Consider the following 20,551-nt stretch of genomic DNA (forward strand, 5'->3'; position numbering starts at 1 on the left):
TCTACAATAGATTTTCCCTGTTTCTCCCTCTCTCCTTATTTAAATCATGAGGTTAAATTTGCAACCTTCCAATCTATAGGAACCATCCAGAACCTAAAGAACTGCATAAAATATTCATGAATGCATCCACCATCTCTATAGTCACTTCTTTCAACACTCTAGGTTGCAAGTCACCAAGTTATGATATCAGGATCTATCAATTATCAAACCCATTAATTTCTCCAATACTACTTTACTTTAATTGCTTTCAGTTCTTCATTCTTACTAGTCCCTTGGATCTCAGTATTTCTGGGCGATTTATTGAATCTTCCTTGATGAAGGCAAACATGAAGCAATTATTTCACTTCTTGGCCATTTTTGTTTCCCAATGCAAATTCTCCTGTTTCTGACATGAATGGATGTAGATTTGTTTTCAAATCTCTTCCTTTTAATCTCTTCCTTTTAACAGACCTATGAAACTTAGGTAATCTGTTTTTCTGTATCTGATTAGTAAATATTCATATGTGGTTCTTCCTTTAATTATCCTCCTTTGCTCCATATCCTCTGGCTAATTTTTAAGGGCAAATTTAGTTTAACCTTTTGATATAATCAATGTTTTGGGGAGGTGATGACCTTGTGGTATTATCATAAGACTATTAAGCCAAGTAATATTCTGGGAACCTGGGGTTAAATCCCACCATGTCAGATAGTGGGCGGCACGGTGGCACAGTGGTTAGCACTGCTGCCTCACAGTGCCAGAGATCCGGGTTCAATTCCCGCCTCAGGCGACCGACTGTGTGGAGTTTGCACATTCTCCCCGTGTCTGCGTGGGTTTCCTCCGGGTGCTCCGGTTTCCTCCCACACTCCAAAAATGTGCCGGTCAGGTGAATTGGCCACACTAAATTGCCTGTAGTGTTAGGTAAGGGGTAAATGTAGGGGAATGGGTCTGGGTGGGTGTGCTTCGGCGGGTCGGTGTGGACTTGTTGGGCCGAAGGGCCTGTTTCCACACTGTAAGTAATCTAATCTAATAGTAGAATTTGATTGTGTAGGGGGATGGGCTTAGATTAGTTCACAGCTTAAAAATTTGTTGCTGGAAAAGCGCAGCAGGTCAGGCAGCATCAAAGGAGAAGGAGATCCCGGAACGTCGAGTCTCCTTCTCCTTTGATGCTGCCTGACCTGCTGCGCTTTTCCAGCAACACATTTTTAAGCTCTGATCCCTAGCATCTGCAGTCCTCACTTTTTCCCTTAGATTAGTTCACAGGTTGGTGCAACATCGAGGGCCGAAGGGCCTGTTCTGCGCTGTAGAGTCATAGAGTCGTAGAGATGTACAGCACGGAAACAGACCCTTCGGTCCAACCCGTCCATGCCAACCAGATATCCCAACCCAATCTAGTCCTACCTGCCAGCACCTGGCTCATATCCCTCCAAACCCTTCCTATTCATATACCCATCCAAATGCCTTTTAAATGTTACAATTGTACCAGCCTCCACCACTTCCTCTGGCAGCTCATTCCATACACGTACCACCCTCTGTGTGAAAAAGTTGCCCCTTAGGTCTCTTTTATATCTTTCCCCACTCACCCTAAACCTATGCCCTCTAGTTCTGGACTCTCCCACCCCAGGGAAAAGACTTGGTCTATTTATCATATCCATGCCCCTCATAATTTTGTAAATCTCTATAAGGTCACCCATCAGCCTCCGACGCTCCAGGGAAAACAGCCCCAGCCTGTTCAGCCTCTCCCTGTAGCTCAAATCCTCCAATCCTGGCAAAATCCTTGTAAATCTTTTCTGAACCTTTTCAAGTTTCACAACATCTTCCCGATAGGAAGGAGACCAGAATTGCACGCAATATTCCAACAGTGGCCTAACCAATGTCCTGTACGGCCGCAACATGACCTCCCAACTCCTGTACTCAATATTCTGACCAATAAAGGAAAGCATACCAAACGCCTTCTTCACTATCCTATCTACCTGTGACTCCACTTTCAAGGAGCTATGAATCTGCACTCCAAGGTCTCTTTGTTCAGCAACACTCCCTAGGACCTTACCATTAAGTATATAAGTGTAATGTTCTATGAATTCAGTAGAAGTCTGGAATTAAGAGTCTAATGAAGACCATGAAGCATTGTCAATTGTTGTAAAAACCCATCTGGTTCACTTTAGGGAAGGAAACTGCAATCCTTACCTGGTCTGACCTACATGTGACTCCAGACCCACAGCAATGTTCAATATGGGGAAGTGCGAGGTCATCCCCTATGGATCTAAGAAAGATAAATCAAAGTATTTTCTAATTGGCAAAAATGCTGGCCTTGCCATTGACACCCAAAAGAACAACAAAAACTCAAGAGTGATACTTGGTGTCAATACATTAAGTTATGAATCAGGTTGCACAAACTGGATTTGGATTCTCCTTAATAGAGAAGATTAGAAATAATCTCTCTGATTAGGAGTCTCTATCTATCCATTACATCTCCTCTGGTCTGAGGAATCCAGAACAATGAGGCAGTATTTTATAATTAGACTAATCATACAAAAAGGAGAGTGGAAATCATAGAATTTCTACAGTGTGGAAGCAGGCCATTCAGTCAATCGAGTCCACACTGACCCTCCAAAGAGCATCTAACCCAGACACACATCCCTACCCTATCCCTGTAACCCTGCGTTTCCATGGCTAACCCACAATCCCTGCATATTATGGGCAGTTTAACATTGCCAATCCACCCTAACCTGCACATCTTTGGATTATGAGAGGAAACTGGAGCATCCGGTGGAAACCCACGCATGAACAGGGAGAATGTGCAAACTCCATTTAGTCGCCCAAGCTCTTTGCCCTCAGAAAACTTTGGAGACTGGGAGTCAATTGAAAATTGAGACTGACGGATTTTTGTTAGCAAAGCGCATGGGAATACCACCACTTACAAGTTCCCCTTCATGCCAATCACCATCCTCGGAACTATATTGACGTTCATTCAATGTCACAGGATCAAAATCCTGGAACTCCCTCCCTAACAGCATTGTGGGTGTCCCTTAATCCTAAAGACTAGAGCAGTTCAAGAAGGCAGCTCACTGCCACTTTTTCCAGCACAGTTAGGGATGGGAAATAAATGTTGGCCTAGCCCTAGCCCTAGCCTCACATTTCCTGCTCTCTATTTCCATGCTGTGCTCTCCGTACAGTTTATTGTTAATTCATAGAATCATAGAGTCCCAACAGTGTGGAAGCAGGCTTTTTGATCCATCAAATCCACACTGACATTCCAGAGAGCATCCCACCCCGACCCACCCCTCTACCCCTACACTTCTCATGGTTAACCCAGCTAGCCTGCACATCCCTGAACATTGTGGGCAATCTGGCATGGCCAATCTACCTAACCTACACATAGAGTCATCGAGATGTACAGCACGGAAACAGACCCTTCAGTCCAACTCGTCCATGCCAACCAGATATCCTAAATTAATCTAGTCCCATTTGGCCCATATCCCTTCCTATTTACGTACACATCTACATGCCTTTTAAATGTTGTAATTGTACCAACCTCTACCACTTTCTCAGGCAGCTCATTCCATACACATACCACCCTCTGCATGAAAAGTTTGCCTCTTAGGTCCCTTTTATATCTTTCCCCTCTCACCTTAAACCTATGTCCTCTAGTTTTGGACTCCCCTATCCTGGGGGGAAAAAGACCTTGGCTATTGACTCTCTCTATGTCCCATATGATTTTATAAACCTCTATAAGGCCACCCCTCAACCTCCAACATTCCAGGGAAAATAACCACAAAAGTTTACCAAAATGATTCCTGGAATGGCAGGGGCGGCATATGAAGAGAGATTGGATCTGTTAAGGCTATATTCACTGGAGTTTTGAAGAATAATAGACAATAGACAATAGGTGCAGGAGTAGGCCATTCTGCCCTTCAAGCCAGCACCACCATTCATTATGATCATGGCTGATCATCCTCAATCAGTATCCTGTTCCTGCCTTATCCCCATAACCCTTGATTCCATTATCCTTAAGCGCTCTATCCAACTCTTTCTTGAAAGTATCCAGAGACTTGGCCTCCACAGCCTGCTGGGGCAGACCATTCTACACACCCACCACTCTCTGGGTGAAGAAGTTTCTCCTCATCTCTGTCCTAAATGGCCTACCCCTTATTTTTAAACTGTGTCCTCTGGTTCGGGACTCACCCATCAGCGGAAATATTCTTCCTGCCTCCAGAGTGTCCAATCCTTTAATAATCTTATACATCTCAATCAGATCCCCTCTCAGTCTTCTAAACTCAAGGGTATACAAGCCCAGTCGCTCCAATCTTTCAGTGTAAGATAGTCCCGCCATTCCAGGAATTGACCTCGTGAACCTACGCTGCACTCCCTCCATAGCCAGAATGTCTTTCCTCAAATTTGGAGACCAGAACTGCACACAATATTCCAGGTGCAGTCTCACCAGGGTCCTGTACAGCTGCAGAAGAACCTCTTTGTTTCTATACTCAATTCCTCTTGTTATGAAGGCCAGCATGCTATGAGCTTTCTTCACTGCCTGCTGTACCTGCGTGCTTGCCTTCATTGGCTGATGTACAAGAACACCGAGATCTCATTGAACTGCCCTTTACCTAACTTGACTCCATTTAGGTAGTAATCTGCCTTCAGGTTCTTGCCACCAAAGTGGATAACCATACATTTATCCACATTAAACTGCATCTGCCATGCATCCGTCCACTCACCTAGCCTGTTCAGATCACCCTGTAATCTCCTAATATCCTCCTCACATTTCACCCTGCCACCCAGCTTTGTATCATCAGCAAATTTGCTAATATTACTTTTAAAACCATCATCTATATCATTAATGTACATTGTAAAAAGCTGCGGTCCCAGCACTGATCCCTGCGGTACCCCACTGGTCACCGCCTGCCATTCTGAAAGGGACCCATTTATCACTACTCTTTGTTTCCTGTCAGCCAACCAATTTTCAATCCAAGTCAGTATTTTGCCCCCAATACCATGCGCCCTAATTTTGCTCACTAAACTCCTATGTGGGACTTTATCAAAGGCTTTCTGAAATTCCAGGTACACTACATCCACTGGATCTCCCTTGTCCATCTTCGGAGTTACATCCTCAAAAAATTCCAGAAGATTAGTCAAGCATGATTTCCCCTTCATAAATCCATGCTGACTCTGACCTATCCTGTTACGCTATCCAGATGTGTCGTAATTTCATCCTTTATAATAGACTCCAGCATCTTTCCCACCACTGTGGTCAGATTAACTGGTCTATGATTCCCTGCTTTCTCTCTCCCTCCTTTCTTAAAAAGTGGGACAACATTAGCCACCCTCCAATCTGCAGGAACTGATCCCGAATCGATCGAACGCTGGAAAATAATCACCAATGCATCCACGATTTCTAGAGCCACCTCCTTCAGTACCCTGGGATGTAGACCATCAGGTCATGGAGACTTATCAGCCTTCAGACCTAACAGTCTCTCCAACACCAATTCCTGGCAAATATAAATTCCCTTCAGTTCAGGTCCTTCAGCCACTGTTACCTCAGGGAGATTGCTTGTGTCTTCCCCAGTGAACACAGATCTGAAGTACCAATTCAACTCTTCTGCCATTTCTTTGTTCCCCGTAATATATTCACCTGTTTCTGTCTTCAAGGGCCAAATTTTAGTCTTAACCATTTTTTTTCCTTTCACATACCGAAAAAAGCTTTTACTATCCTCCTTTATATTTTTGGCTAGTTTACCTTCGTACCTCATTTTTTCTCTGCGTATTTTCTTCTTAGTAATCCTCTGTTGTTCTTTAAAAGCTTCCCAGTCCTCCGTTTTCCCACTTATCTTTGCTATGTTATACTTTTTCTCTTTTGACTTTATATGTTTCTTAACTTCCCTTGTCAGCCATGGCCACCCCTGCCTCCCCTTAGGATCTTTCTTCCTTTTTGGAATGAACTGATTCTGCATCTTCTGCACTATACCCAGAAATACCTGCCATTGTTAAGAGAAATAGAAACCTATAAAATTCCAACGTAGTAGGTAGGTTAAATCCAGACAGGAAACTCCCGATGATGGGGGAGTTTAGAACCAGGGGTCATGATTGAAGGATACGAGGTAAACTATTTAGGAGTGAGATGAGGAGAAATGTCTTCATCCCATGAATGGTGAGCCTGTGGTATTCTCTGGCACAGAAAGCAGTTGAGGCCAAATCATGGAATGTTTTCATGTTGGAGTTAGATAAGAGTTCTTAGGGGGACAGTGACCAGGGGACGGTGACCAGAGGAGAAAGTGGGAGCAGGATACTGAGTTGGAAGATCTGAATGATCATTTTGAATGATAGTCTTTGGACTTGTGGGAGGGAACCAGAGCATCTGGAGGAAACCCATGTAGACACAGAGAGAATGTACAAACTCCACACAGTTGCCTAAAGCTGGAATTGAACCCAAATCCCTGGCATTGTGCAGCAGCATGCTGCCCTCAACCATGAGCAATCTCACCTTTCAACAACTCCTGGGTCTCTTTGCTGTATGATGCTCTGGCACAATTCCAGAATCCAATGCCAGTTTGCCCTTTAGCCGTTCCCTGATTGCTCGCCATGTTCCAGTGGTTGGCAGTCAGCCGCTGGCGTTGATGAATCGACTGGACCAGGGGCTGGCCAGTGTTAGACACAGAGCAGAAACACCACAACCCGACTCGAGGCCCAAGACTGACCAGAAGACAGGATGACAGCAACCAGAGACTGGACCAGGAGCCAGGTAGATAATGATTGGGGTGGAGTAGTGGGAACAATGATCAGAGACTGGGCCAGTGAGCCTGAGAGGACAGTGACCAGGGGATAGTGACCAGGGAGACAGTGAAGGGACAGTGGCCAGCAGGACAGTGACCAGGGGGATAGTGAGGGAACAGTGGCCAGGGGTCAGTGACCAGGGGACGGTGACCAGGGGGACAGTGAGGGAACAGTGACCAGGCGACAGTGACCAGGGGACGGTGACCTGGGGGGGGGGGGACACGGTGACCAGGGGGATAGTGACCACGGGACAGTGACCGGGGGACGGTGACCAGGGGGACAGTGACCAGGGGGACAGTGACCAAGGGGTCAGTGACCAGGGGATGGTGACGAGGGGAACAGTGACCAGGGGGACAGTGACCACGGGACAGTGACCGGGGGACGGTGACCAGGGGGACAGTGACCAGGGGGACGGTGACCAGTGGTCAGTGACCAGGGGGACAGTGACCACGGGACAGTGACCAGGGGGACAGTGACCAGTGGTCAGTGACCAGGGGGACAGTGACCAGGGGGACGGTGACCAGTGGTCAGTGACCAGGGGGACAGTGACCACGGGACAGTGACCGCAGACTTAAGTGTGTGGGGCAGAAAGGAACAGTGACAGAGAGTGACCAGCGGCCGGAGAGAGATTGAGCCGGTGATGGACAGAGAGACCAGCGGCCGGAGGGGCAGCGTTTTGGCGTCAGCTCCTGTTGCTATGGTGACGGTGAGCCCGCCCCGTCCTCCCAGCGTGCAGCGCGGCGACCGGAAGCGGAAACCTGGGCACGCGGAAGCACTGGATGCAGAGGCAGAGCTGGAGAACAGTGAGGATCTAGGGGAGGGGGACGGGGGACATCATCTTGCACCCAGGGACGGCAGGGGTTTGTTGGATCAGCTACTAGCCCAGCAGGAGAAGGTGAGGGCTGCAGATCAGAGCTGAAAATGTGTTGCTGGAAAAGCCTGCAGATGCTGCCTGACCTGCTGCGCTTTTCCAGCAACTATCCCAGCAGACCCAGTGAAGGGCAGGGAGGCTATAATGGGGCTGTGTGTATAATGTGAGTTAGGTCACCGCACAGGTATTGTGTGTAGTTATAGGAAGGACGTGTTTGCATTAGAGAGGGAGCAGGGCAGAACCACCAGGATGTTGCCTGGGCTGAAGCACTTCAGCTAATGAAGAGGGGCTGGAGTTGCTTTTCTCAATAGTAGAGATGCCTGTGATCTGTTTGAGTGACACAAAGTGGAGGGGCATTCACAGGCAGGCAGGGAGAAACCTTCCCCCGAGGTGAGGTTAGTAACGAGGGATACAGTTTTAAGGTAAAAGAGCAGGAGGCTTGAGGAACAATTTATTTTTCGAAAGAGGGTTGTATCTGGAATTCACTCCCTGAAAGGATGGTAGAGGTGGGGACCCTCACAACACTTTAGTAGTATTTAGATGAACACTTCAAATGCCACAGCATACAAGGCTCCGGGTCAAATGTCAGAAATTGGGAGTTATAGTATAGGACCTCTTTCCGTGCTGTAAATATTGTGACTCTAATACGGACATTAGAGCAGCTATAGATGAGCTTTCAAACACACATTTTCATTATCATTAACGCCACTTATTTTTCATGCCACAAAATTGTCAACGCTGTTTATCTGCTGCTGAAGCCCAGAATCATGCCTTTATACCTCTTTGACCAAGTGTTTGGTCAGAAATTGTATGTGGTGTGATGTTATTATTCTGTTTTATAACATCTTTGCAAAACCCTTTTTGATGTTTGAATGCATTCAAGACTCTACTGTAAACAAGTTGTTGAATTGTTGTTATAGATAAACAAGTACCAGTGATTAACAAGCAGGACAATTTTTTTATTCACTCATGGGATATGAACATCCATGGCTGTCTGGTACATTATCACCTGTCTCTAGCTGCTCTTGAGAAGGTCATGGTGAGCTATCTTCTTGAACTGCTGCAGTCCACATGCTGTAGTTTGACCCTGAGGGAGGGAATTTCAGAATTTGGATTCAGCAACAGTGAAGGAATAACATTTTCAGGTCAGGATAGTGAGTGGCTTGGAGGGGAATCTGCAGGTGCTGATGTTCTTGTGTATCTGCTGCCCTTGACCTTCTAGATGGAAGTAATTGAGTGTTTAGAAGGTGCTGTTTAAGGATCTTTGGTGAATTTCTGCAGTGCACCTTGTGGATGGCATAGGGCTATTCTAACAAAACACCAAATACGCAGTGACACCTTGCTTAAAGGAGAAAAGTTTCCTCTGACCAGGGTACATGCATAAAACTGACATGTCAATGAGATTCTGAATCACAGGTGACTCCCACTCATAAACCAGAGACACACTTGGACAACGTTCCATTTTATTGGTCCCAATTTTACCCATTTTGTTAGGAGAATAATATAGCTTTAGAACAATGTTTGGGTGTTTCAATAAATATTATATACAAATAGGTAAGGCAGAGTAACAGCTAAAGAAATTATCTGTATCAGCAAATCCATTCAATTCACTTGAGGACAGCAACCCTATAACTACCAAAAACAAAAAAGGCACCAATCCTCACTCTGCTGTAAGTACAAAAAATGCTTTCAATAAAAGGGTTGACAGTAAATTGAATTAAGGCTTATATTTGGCATCTGTCCCTGTATGTGTTAGATATTAATATATTTAATGCTAAGAACCTAAAATATCACAAAATAAATTGTTAACCAGGGCAACAGTGCATATGCCACAGCTCAGACCAACATACACATTGTTTCTCAATCAATCTCTGGAAGCACAGAGTTAAGTTCAAAATACAGATCCCAAAGCCCCTGATAAAGCGCAGCTGATGTGTGAATGCCCTGTGATGTTTAGTTGCTTGTTGGTTCTGTGTGTTCAAATGTAAATGAATCCTAAGGAACAAAACTGACCATTTAGATCCTAACTGATCAAGTATGAAGACCTTCACTGTATCAGGCTAATGTCAGCAGCCCATCAACATGTTGAGGGTTAGGCTCAGGTCAAAAGGACAGTCATTCACCAGTTTGGAGTGAATGCCCATTGGTACAGTGGACCTATTATGAGTGATGGGCACTGTGATTGGCAGATTAAATACCAATGAAGGTTTCAGATTGAACCTGGTGAGGAATTACATCAACAACACAGTGCAAGTTGAGACACTAGGAGCCAACTGAAGTACAATATTATCAGGAACATTAGATAATAAAGCATAAAGTCACCCATGCGTGCAGCTGCACACTGTCAGAACAGCTGCTTGTGTGCTCAATTCTGCATGCTCACATTACGTACATACTTATGTACTACTCCTGATGTTCCAAGGAGTACATTAATCCTACCAAGCATCATTTGTAACAATTGGTGCCTCACTTCTGAAACTTAATTCTAACCCAACACTGATGTGAGAATATGACGACTGCAGCAGAATTGAGCGCGTTATGAAGTTTTCAGTCTGCAGCTTGGTCACTGTTCAGAGATTCCCCTGATGAAAAATAACGAGGTGGAGGTCCACAGCCCACAGATTCTAGAAAGGTCTTTCATGAATACACTTTGTATATCCTGTTTCATTCTGAAAAGTGCTTCTGATTTACTTGTATGGTGCAAAATTATTAAAGGTTAGTAAACATTCCAGAGTCCCCCTACATTGCACAGAACTCCATTATTATCAGTGCTGAAACAGAAAAGGGAGTGTTCCAGTCAATAGCCCCTTCAAGATTCAAACCGTGCTCATAACGAGCAGTGAACAGGTGTCAGCACTATGTCTCAACACCAAACCTGTATGACACACGACACAGTCCTGAGAGATAGGTGAATGCCTTGGGTTCCAGCTCTCTGCCTATCCATTCCCAGCCTTGTTGATTCTGTCACTGTGCCTGCTCATGATTTGGATGCTGACTGCCCTGTGTCTGATCATGATTCATTGCTTTAAGGTCTCTCTGTATTAAAATAACTGCTTTACATTATCCAGTGGAAGAGAGGCACAGTAATTGCAGCAACAACTGGCATTGTAACTCCACAGTTAGTGATCAAGCTGCGTTCTGACCACGCAGAGTCAGTTCTTGGCTAAGGATGCCCTTCTGACCCTGGTTGTTGATAAGCAGAGGGCGGTAATCATTCAACTAATCTGTTCAGACTCTCATCAATGGGTAAATGGGATGGTAAGAAATGGTCAACATTAGAGTGGTGCTGGAAAAGCACAGCAGGTCAGGCAGCATCCGAGGAGCAGGAAAATCGACGTTTCGGGCAAAAGCCCTTCATCAGGAATTCCCGAAACGTCGATTCTCCTGCTCCTCGGATGCTGCCTGACCTGCTGTGCTTTTCCAGCACCACTCCAAACCTGACCCTAACCTCCAGCATCTGCAGTACCCAATTCCGCCTGGTAAGAAATGATATCCACCACTGGCATTACACAATACTGTATATTGGAGAAACTATTTAGACTGGTCGCAATCATGACGTAGAATCTTATTGCTGAGATTCTAGCTCTGGCCCCTGTCACAAACTCAAATTTCAGGACCCTGGGTATCTACCTGATACAATACATCAACTCAACACCCCTTCCCCAGAGTGCTTGATGTAATGCATCCTCCTCACCCAATTGTCCAGGGCACTGCAAAACCACCAGAATGGGCAGTGTCTGCAGCCCTGGAGTACACAGTACCTATTGAACCCTCCACACCAGAGAGTTCAGCACCTGTAACCCCAGAATGGCCTGTCCTCCATCAGCTGAGTACACAGCGTACTAAGTATCAGTATGGGTGTACATGATATTGATATGTTGTCACCGGTAAGGTACTGTTTTTGGATACTCTCGTTGCAAAGATTTCAGTTACAACTGAAAGATTGAGAACTTGTGGTGACAATAGTAAATGCTGTACCACAAGATAACCAGCACACACAGACAGGTAACAATCTGGAGACTTTAGAGTTGTTGTGAGAGTTGCTAGGTCTTGAGAAAACTATTTGTGCAGTGATCGGGCATTGCATGGCAGGAACTGAACAGGATCTTCACACACTGAAAACAAAACTCCAGAGCAATACGTGATGCCGGTGTGACTTGGCCACAGTAAACAACCACAGGGTCAGGCAGAGCCTGTACCTGGGAAACTGCACAAAACTGGACAGTGGGAAAAGGCAGGTTTTAGCTTGAGAAAGAATAATGAATGTGTCTCAGCTGTTGTGTAAAATGCACTAAATACAAATTATACAGGACTGTAGTGACTTCTATTGCACATCAACTAAGGATATATAGTAAATAATCTCTGACAGCACCATGACGGAGCTGCCTAATGTCAGTATGAGACCAAATCTTCTTCCTATGAACAATCAGCAGATGCTGCCAAGTTGAACCAGTCCCAAAAAGTGCAGACCCGTTGGTCAATGTCAGCTGGTGCTGCACTTGCAGCTTCCCATTCTTTCCAGCATTTCCACCAATCACAAATTCTTCTCTTTGGCACTTTTTGACTTTACTTCTGGCTTGTTGCCTAGAAATTTCAACATCTTGCTGGGTTTGAATTTTAACTTTTTCTTTATTTCACTATTGGGATCCTTGTGAAAGTCTGTTTAAAAAAGAAAGCAAGCAGTCAAATCTCTGAAGTAGACAAGTGCATGGTCAGGGCCATCCACTATACCAGATCCCCTCCCCCACAAAGCCTCTGGGGAGGCTCAGAGTCTCATCCTCAAGAGCCCAAACATGATAACCAGATGCAGTCATATAGCAGCAAAAATGTAAAACATGTTCCAGGTGCTTTACATGTTCATTATTGAACACAAGTTGACTGTGGTCAGGTGAGGAAATAGTGGCACAGATGACTGGAAGTCTGGATATGAAGAGAGGTTTGAAAGAGCATCTTTGAAGGCTGAGTGGGACAGAGGGGTTTACCACCTGACTGGAAAGCTGAAGGTGCAGCTGCCAACATGGAGTAATTAAACCAGGGGAAGTGCTAAGAGCCAGAACCTGATGAGTAGAGGTATTTGGGAGGATCTAACAACTGCAGGATTGGGGAAATGAGGCCAGAGAAGGTTTTAAACACAAGGACAACAATTTCCTAATTGAGGCATTACTCAACCGGGTACCGTGGTAAGTCAGTGCACAGGATAGGCAACAGTGCTGTGCTCCTTTGTGTATCATTATCCAAAACACTGTTTGATAGTCCCGAGAGAAGCAGTATTAAAATGAACATAAAACCATTACTAGACACAGGCAGAAATGATGTATGGAAAATCCCAGCCAGATGGGTCAGGTTACTCCACAGAGTGATGTGACATTACTATTTGTGTATTTAACATGATGATGTTGAGCAGTGGGAAGACTTGAAGCTTTCAGCCAGCAGAGGGCAGACAGAGCTGGGTTTAATGTTCCATCTTTTAATATTGCCTGGGAGTGCCAGAGTATATTTCCAGAAGGCATTTGATAAGGTGTGACATCAAAATTACCGCAGAAAACAAAAGCGCGTGATGCAGAAGTAGAAGATTGGCTCGTGAGCAGAAATTACAGTATGCATAAATAGATCTTTGACTGATCAGCGAGATGTGACGAGTTGAGTCCTGCACGGGTCTGTGATGGGGTCCCAGCATATTACAATCTACACCAGTGACTTAGATGAGAGAAGCAAAGACATAGCGATGAAATTTGCAGATGACAGCAGGATAGGTAGGAAAGGATGTTGTGAAGACAGAAGGAGCTTTTAGATTAATGTAGATGGAATGAATGGGCAAAAATCTGGCCAATGCAATATAATTTGGGAAAAAGTTATTCATTTTGGCAGGAAAAATGAAAAAGCATCAGAGGAAAAAGGCTCTCACGGTCCACTCTACTTAACCCTCTAATTACCTTATATGTCTTGATTAAGTCACCTCTCAACCTCTTTCTAACAAAAACTACCTCAAGTCCCTCAACCTTTCCTCATAAGACCTTCCCTCCATACCAGGAAACATCCTAGTAAATCGCCTCTGAACCCTTTCCAAAACTTCCACATTCTTCCTATAATGTGGTGAACAGAACTGTACACAATACTCCAAGTGCGGCTGCACCAGAGTTTTGTACAGCTGCAGCATGGCCTCATGGGTCCGAAACTCAATCACTCTACCAATAAAAGCTCACACACCGTACATGCCTTCTTAACAACCCTATCAACCTGGGTGGCAACATGTACATGGACACTGAGATCTCTGTGCTCATCTAAACTACTATTAGCCCGTTACTCTTTATTTCTGTTGCTCCTTCCAAAGTGAATCACCTCACACTTTTCCGCAATAAACTCTATTTGCTACCTCTCAGCCCAGCTCTGCACCTTATTTATGTCCCTCTGTAACCTGCAACATCCTTCCTCACTACCTACAACTCCTCCGACCTTAGTGTCATCGCAAATTTACCAACTCATCCTTCTATGCCCTCATCCAGGTCATTTATAAAAATGACAAACAGCAGTGGCCCCAAAACAGATCCTTGAGGTACACCACTAGTAACGAACTCCAGGATGAACATTTCCCATCAACCACCACACTCTGTCTTCTTTCAGCTAGCCAACTTCTAATCCAAACCACTAAATCACCCTCAATCCCATGCCTCTGTATTTTGTGTAATAGCCTACCGTGGGGAACCTTATCAAACTTCTTACTGAAATCCATGTACACCACATCAACCGCTTTACCCTCATCCACCTGTTTGGTCACTATCTCAAAGAACTGAATAATGTTTGTGAGGTACGCCCTACCCTTCACAAAACATTGTTGACTATCCCTAATCAAATTATTCCTCTCTAGATGATTATAAATCCCATCTCTTTTAACCTTTTCCAACTCTTTACCCACAACCAAAGTAAGGCTCACTGGTCTATAATTACCAGGGTTGTCCCCACTCCCCTTCTTGAACATGGGGACATTAGTTATCCTCCAGTCATCTGGAACTATTCCTGTAGGCAATGAGGACATAAAGATCAAAGCCAAAGGCTCTGCAATCTCCTCCCTGGCTTTCCAGAGAATCCTAGGATAAATACCATCTGGCCCAGGGGGTTTATCTATTTTTACACTTTCCAGAATTGCTAATATCTCCTCCTTGTGAATGTTAATCGTGTCTAGTCTAGTAGCCTGTATCTCAGTATTCTCAACAACATTGTCTTTTTCCAGTGTGAATACTGACGAAAAATATTCATTTAGCACTCCCCTATCTCCTTGGACTCCACGCACAACTTCCCACTACTGTCCTTGATTGGCCGTAATCTTTCTTTAGTTATTCTTTTATTCCTGCTATACTTCTGTGTTTTATGCTTCAGATAAATACAGAAGAACCTCGATTATCCGAAGGACACGGGCAGACAGTATTTCATTTGGTTACTTGAATTCCGGGTAACAGTTTAGCCAAGTACCGGGACCTTGCGATCTTGCCGGATAATCCAATATTCGGATAATCAAATGCCGAATAATCGACGTTCCTCTGTATTTCTATCGGTCAAATTTTCCGGTTAGGCATTCTAAACTTATTCAATAAATTCAGAAAATGTCAAAATCCAGAATGATATGGTCCCAATATTCTGATCTGGAGAAATTACAATGTATATTATGTGTAAATGATAACACCTTGCATTTAAATGGTGCCATTAAGGTAGTGAAACATTGTTTAACAGACGTCTGTCAATCATTGCACAAAACTAGACACCAAACCAGGTAATGAGATATTTTGGCAGATGACCAAATGTTTAGCCAAAGAAGTTGGTTTTAAGAAACACCTTAAATGGAGGAATAGAGGCAGTAACATTGAGAAAGGCAATTCAAGAGTTCAAGACCATGACCACCTATGGTGGGATGAAGAATAAAAAAATCAGAGATGCTTAAGAGGTCAGATTAGAGGAAAACAGGTATCTTGGAGCTCTGCAGAACTACAGGTGGTTAGGGATGAATGGGCAGGGCCAGCTAATGAGTTAAGGGAATTTTACAATGTTCTTAACAAGAAGCCAATGTAGTTGAGTGACCACAGGTGGTGGTGTGTAAATTATATTTGGAGCAAATACCTTACCTTTGTTTTTTATCATTGCTGCCAACAATTTATCTTCCTCTTCCTCTCTGTAAGACAGGAATGAGAATTAACTCATCGTTTTCACTCTCTTACGTTAAACAAAATGACAATGTACTCGACAATCCTGTATTGATCACCTTCAGATGGGAAGATTATACCTCAATATCCTGGGTCAGTTAATCTGACAGAAAGCTGGTAACCCACTATCCTACTACTCCAGCACCCTAATCGTAGTGATTTCTCTCATCTTCCCCGATCCATCTCAGACTCTTCCCTTCTTTGATTTCTCTTTCCATTTCTGGGGATAGGGCGTCCACTATTGGCTCTCAGTCACCTCGACTACACTCCTTCACACTGCTTCCTGCAAGGATTCCATTCCATTCTCCCAGTTTCTCCATGGCATCTGATCTGCTCCCACATTCCACTGGGTTGCCTCAGAAATGTCGTCCTTCTCCCTCAACAGAGGACTATTCCTTTGCCAATAACCGAGCCTTGAGCCATGTTGGTCTCATCTCCCACAGTTCTACCCTCATTTCTTCCCCACCCTCCCACATCAGTGCTAGGATTCTTCTTGCCCTCATTCTCCACCCCAGTAGTCTCTGCACTCAAAGAATAATGCCCTGCCATTTCTACCACCTCCAGCAGGATACCACTGCCAAACACAACCTCCCTTTCTCACCAACACTGTCAGCATTCCATGGGACTGTTCCCTCTGTGACATCCTGCTCCACTCTTACATGATTCCTAACACTTCCTCACTCCCCCAAGGCACCTTCCCATGTAATCAGAGAAGATGTAACATTTGCCCTTCCACCTCCTTACTGAGGCCCCGAGCACAGCGTCTAATTGTACGTCTTTCAATGCAGTCTACTGCATTCACTGCTCACAATGCAGCCTCCTTTACACAGCAGGACCAAACACAGACTGGGTGACCACTTTGTGGAAAACCTCCTGTCAGTAAGAATAACTAACCTTCCAGTTGCTTGCTATTTTATACACCATCTTGCTGTCATGTGAACATTTCCACCCTGGGCATCCTTCAATGAATCTCAATACAAACTTGAAGAACAACATGTTGTTTTCTGCTTAAGCACTTTATATCCTCAAGGTTTTAGTACTGAACTCCAACAATTTCATGGTACACTCTGGTCTCCATTTCGATTGAATTACACCACCCTTCAAAACCAGTGTTTCATTGGCTTTGCGTTCACCTATTACTTACACCAACATGATGTCTCCATCTCTTCTTGACCATGATTAACACTCACTTTGTCTTCTACTCTGGGACTCCCCCTCAATCTGGTTCACTTGCTCCTCCTCCCCCTTTATTAAGAGCAGGAAGACCGACTGTTTTCCAGCTCTTTTCACTCGAGGAGCTATCCTGAACTTGCAACATGAACTGTTTCTCTTGCCACAGGTGCTGTCAGACCTGTTGAGTTTCCCGCACTCTCTATTTGTGTGACCCTAAATACTGAATAGGTTACCGCTGCCGGTCTTCATCCAGGCTGTTGATGATGGCATTTCTTTGCTCGATGACCGTAATCAACTCCTGCATCAACTCTGCCTCTCGTGCTCGATCCTCATCGGTCCAATCTTTCTCTACAGGGACAAGTGAAGCAGTGAGCAGCCTGAAGGAATTGAGTGGGGAAGCTAAACCGAGTGTACTGTGCAACCACAACTCACCCGGTTTGTTAAGTAGACAGCGTAGTTCATACTCCACGTCAGCTTGCCTTTCCTCCAAATTCTGCTGCTTGAAACTGTGTGATTGGACAGGGTTCACGTTACAGCAACAGATTTCAGACTGAGGCAGCCTCCCCAGTTAAACAACAACCGATTCCTATAGAGAAGCTTATCTATCCAGACTCCTTCACTAACTCATTAGGGCTAGGAAATGGCAGCGCACTTTATCCAACAGTTACTGTCCTCATTCTCTCACCACCCGTGCAATCCCTGGAGACTCCCATGCCTGGTCAGGTCAGGCCCATCAGTGGTGGATTAGGGGCTGGGACAACTCATTGATATAAAACTCCACTACAGAGCAGAGCAACAGCCTGGGGCCAAAACACAGGAGCCTGATGATAGACCAGGCAGCATAACAACTGATAGAGGAACAGGCACAAGGAGCAGGCAGTACAGCAAAGAAAAGGGGGAAGGGAGTAAAGGGAAAGAGAAGCAAAGGAGGAAACATAGGGCTGGAATGGCACTATCACTCTGCTTCATTTAAAGACCATAATCAGATGATAAACTGCATCAGTCCGAGTTGACCTAGCTGTGCTGCAGAGGAACACAGGTGGAAACACAGCTTTGCACAAACGCTCTAAACTTACACACAGGGTGCAGCACAGCGTGAGAAAAAACGGCTTTGTTTCACAAATTTGATTGAGTTTTTCAGCAAGTGATGAAGACAATTGATGAGGGTAAGGCAGTGGATGTTGTCTACATAGACTTTACTAAAGCAACTGACAAATGCTGTCATAGTAGGCTGGTCCAGAAGATTAAGTCACATGGGTACATGGTGAGTTGGTAACTTGGCTTGGTCACAGAAGCTAGTTGTGCAGGGTATTTTTTCTGATTGGCAGTGAAATAACTCTGTAGAAGCCTGTACCCCATCACCAATTTACCCTTTATTTACATGTGCGGAGTCTTTGTCATTGATCTACCAACCTCAGAGCACAGAGTGGTGTGTGAATGAAACGAGCTGCCAGAGGAAAGCAGGAGGTGGTAGGTAAAATAGCAACATTTAAAAGGCATCTGAATGGGTACCTGACTAGGAAGGGTTTAGAGGGATATGGGCCAAATGCTGGCAAATGGGACTCGATCAGTTGAGGATATCTGGTTGGCGCAGGTGGGTTGGACTGAAGGACCTGTGCTGTATAACTAGACATGAAGTCATGTTGCAGCTGAACCACACTTTAGTTCAAACACATTTGGAGTATTCTGTATAGTTCTGGTTGCCACATGATCGGAAAGATCTGGAGGCTTTGGACAGGGCGCAAAAGAGGTTTATTAGGATATTGCCTAGATTGGAGTATAATAGCTATAGGAAGGGTGGACAAACATGGATTGTTTTCACTAGAGAATCAGAGGCTGAAAGGTGATCTGACAGAAGTATATAAAATTATGAGAGGCTTGGAAAAGGTGAATAGTCCGACTTGCTTTCTCAGGGGAAATTTCAAATAATAGGTCAAGGTGAGAGGAAGAAAGTTTTAAGGATGTGTGCAACGTTTTTTACGCAGAAGACGATAGGTGTCTGGTATGCACTGCCAGGGAGGTGGTAGACACAGAGATGATAGCAATGTTTAAGAGGCATTTCGACGGACACATGAACAGGCAGGGAGTAGAGGATAGGGAATACGTGCAAGCAGGTGGAATTAGGTTAGAGTGGCATTATGGTCGGCTCAGATATCATGGCTGAAGGTCCTGCTCCTGTGCTGTTCTGTTCTACGTTCTTAATGAGGTGGCTGAGGACTGGCTGATGTTACACTGACAGGCGGTAACAACAGGGGTTCCTGCAGACGGCCTTTCCTTTCTGTTCTGCCTTCGCATAGCTACCCCGAGACCAGAGACACCTCAGCAATGTCCCATCACCATCAAATATTAGGGAATGGGAATGGCTGGCATTTCCAAAGTAAGGACAATCCAAACATGCACAAGGTTATTGTGATGCAAGGAGCTGAAACATGGTAAAGGGAAGAGAATAAATGAAATAACACAGCAACTCACGTGTAAACCAGCTCTGACTCACGGCGAACCAGCATGTGCTTCTCATGGATTAGTTTGAACCAATCAACCAGGAGATCATCTTCATCTTCATCTGAGAGTGCAGGTGAAACAGAAAATGAGCACTGACAGGGAGGTATCAAGACCTCGTTCCCTTCCTGGAAGCAGGCCCACCTGCCCCTCCCTCCTAAGGGGTTGTCACCTCCCCACAATGTGGCAGATCGAGGACAGCTTCCCAACCCCTCTCTCAGCCTTTAGCTGTGAATGATACAACTTCTCCTTTAGCCAGCTGAACAGTGTACTATTCAGGAATAGTACTCTTGTAACCTCCAGTAATCCAGAAATTCTGCACTGCTCCAAACTCTGGTTTCTTTTCCATTCCCCATTTCTATTGCTCAGAAATTGGAGGCCATGCCCTCAATTGTCCAGGCTCCAGATGCTGGTGTTCCCTCCCTGTATTCTCCCATTTTCACAAAACAAATTCAACTTAAAGGGTATAAGCATCACAGCATCCTGATACAAGCTGGGCATAACTTGGGAAATTGTTTACAATGTCTTTAGAATCAAAAGGGAGGTTGGAAGAAAGGGGGTTGTGGCAGTATTAGGATAGAAGACAATTACAGCATTAGAAATATCAGGAATGAGCACTTGAGTGGGATTGAAAACCAAAAAGACTTTAGGATTAGATTAGTGATCTTTCGATCGCAGCGATAAAGTAGCAGGATATAAAAGACCGAGGAACCCAGGACAAAAGAACAGGGATAGGTCATTCAGCTCCTTGAGCCAGTTCCACCATTCAGTTCAGATCAATCCTGACCTGTGGCCTAACTCCATATTCCTGCCTTTTTTTTTTAGATTAGATTAGATTACTTTACAGTGTGGAAACAGGCCCTTCGGCCCAACAAGTCCACACCGACCCGCCGAAGCACAACCCACCCATACCCCTACATTTACCCCTTACCTAACACTACGGGCAATTTAGCATGGCCAATTCACCTGACCTGCACATCTTTGGACTGTGGGAGGAAACCGGAGCACCCAAAGGAAACCCACGCAGACACGGGGAGAACGTGCAAACTCCACACAGTCAGTTGCCTG

The 20,551-nt window shown here is 44.9% G+C and overlaps 2 protein-coding genes across 4 annotated transcripts in view; both read right to left on the reverse strand.

Moving 5' to 3' along the window:
- cunh22orf23 (chromosome unknown C22orf23 homolog) overlaps nucleotides 1-6,919 on the reverse strand; it is a 226,957-nt gene extending 220,038 nt beyond the window's left edge. The window contains exons 1-2 of one of the 2 annotated variants that reach the window (XM_087978120.1): nucleotides 6,459-6,919; nucleotides 2,165-2,240 (exon numbers count right to left, since the gene is read on the reverse strand). Coding sequence is in view for 1 of the 2 variants with exons in the window: in XM_087978119.1 (XP_087834245.1) it covers nucleotides 6,459-6,558 (100 nt within the window). In the remaining variant the exon portion in view is untranslated. The remainder of the gene's footprint in view (nucleotides 1-2,164; nucleotides 2,241-6,458) is intronic. The other variant, XM_087978119.1, reaches the window with a different exon arrangement.
- Nucleotides 6,920-9,053: 2,134 nt separating this feature from the next.
- The window catches only part of micall1a (MICAL-like 1a), a 99,164-nt gene continuing 87,666 nt past the window's right edge, over nucleotides 9,054-20,551 (reverse strand). For both annotated transcript variants that reach the window (XM_087978399.1, XM_043680010.2), the window contains 5 exons: nucleotides 19,457-19,547; nucleotides 17,417-17,490; nucleotides 17,218-17,332; nucleotides 15,734-15,780; nucleotides 9,054-12,278 (listed from right to left, as the gene is read on the reverse strand). In XM_087978399.1, the coding sequence (XP_087834525.1) occupies nucleotides 12,154-12,278; nucleotides 15,734-15,780; nucleotides 17,218-17,332; nucleotides 17,417-17,490; nucleotides 19,457-19,547 (452 nt within the window). In that variant the 3' untranslated portion in view covers nucleotides 9,054-12,153. The remainder of the gene's footprint in view (nucleotides 12,279-15,733; nucleotides 15,781-17,217; nucleotides 17,333-17,416; nucleotides 17,491-19,456; nucleotides 19,548-20,551) is intronic.

The sequence above is a fragment of the Chiloscyllium plagiosum genome, unplaced genomic scaffold, assembly GCF_037043375.1.
Source record: "Chiloscyllium plagiosum isolate Xiang-an unplaced genomic scaffold, Cpla_swu_hap1 HiC_scaffold_33, whole genome shotgun sequence".
Lineage (NCBI taxonomy): Eukaryota > Metazoa > Chordata > Chondrichthyes > Orectolobiformes > Hemiscylliidae > Chiloscyllium > Chiloscyllium plagiosum.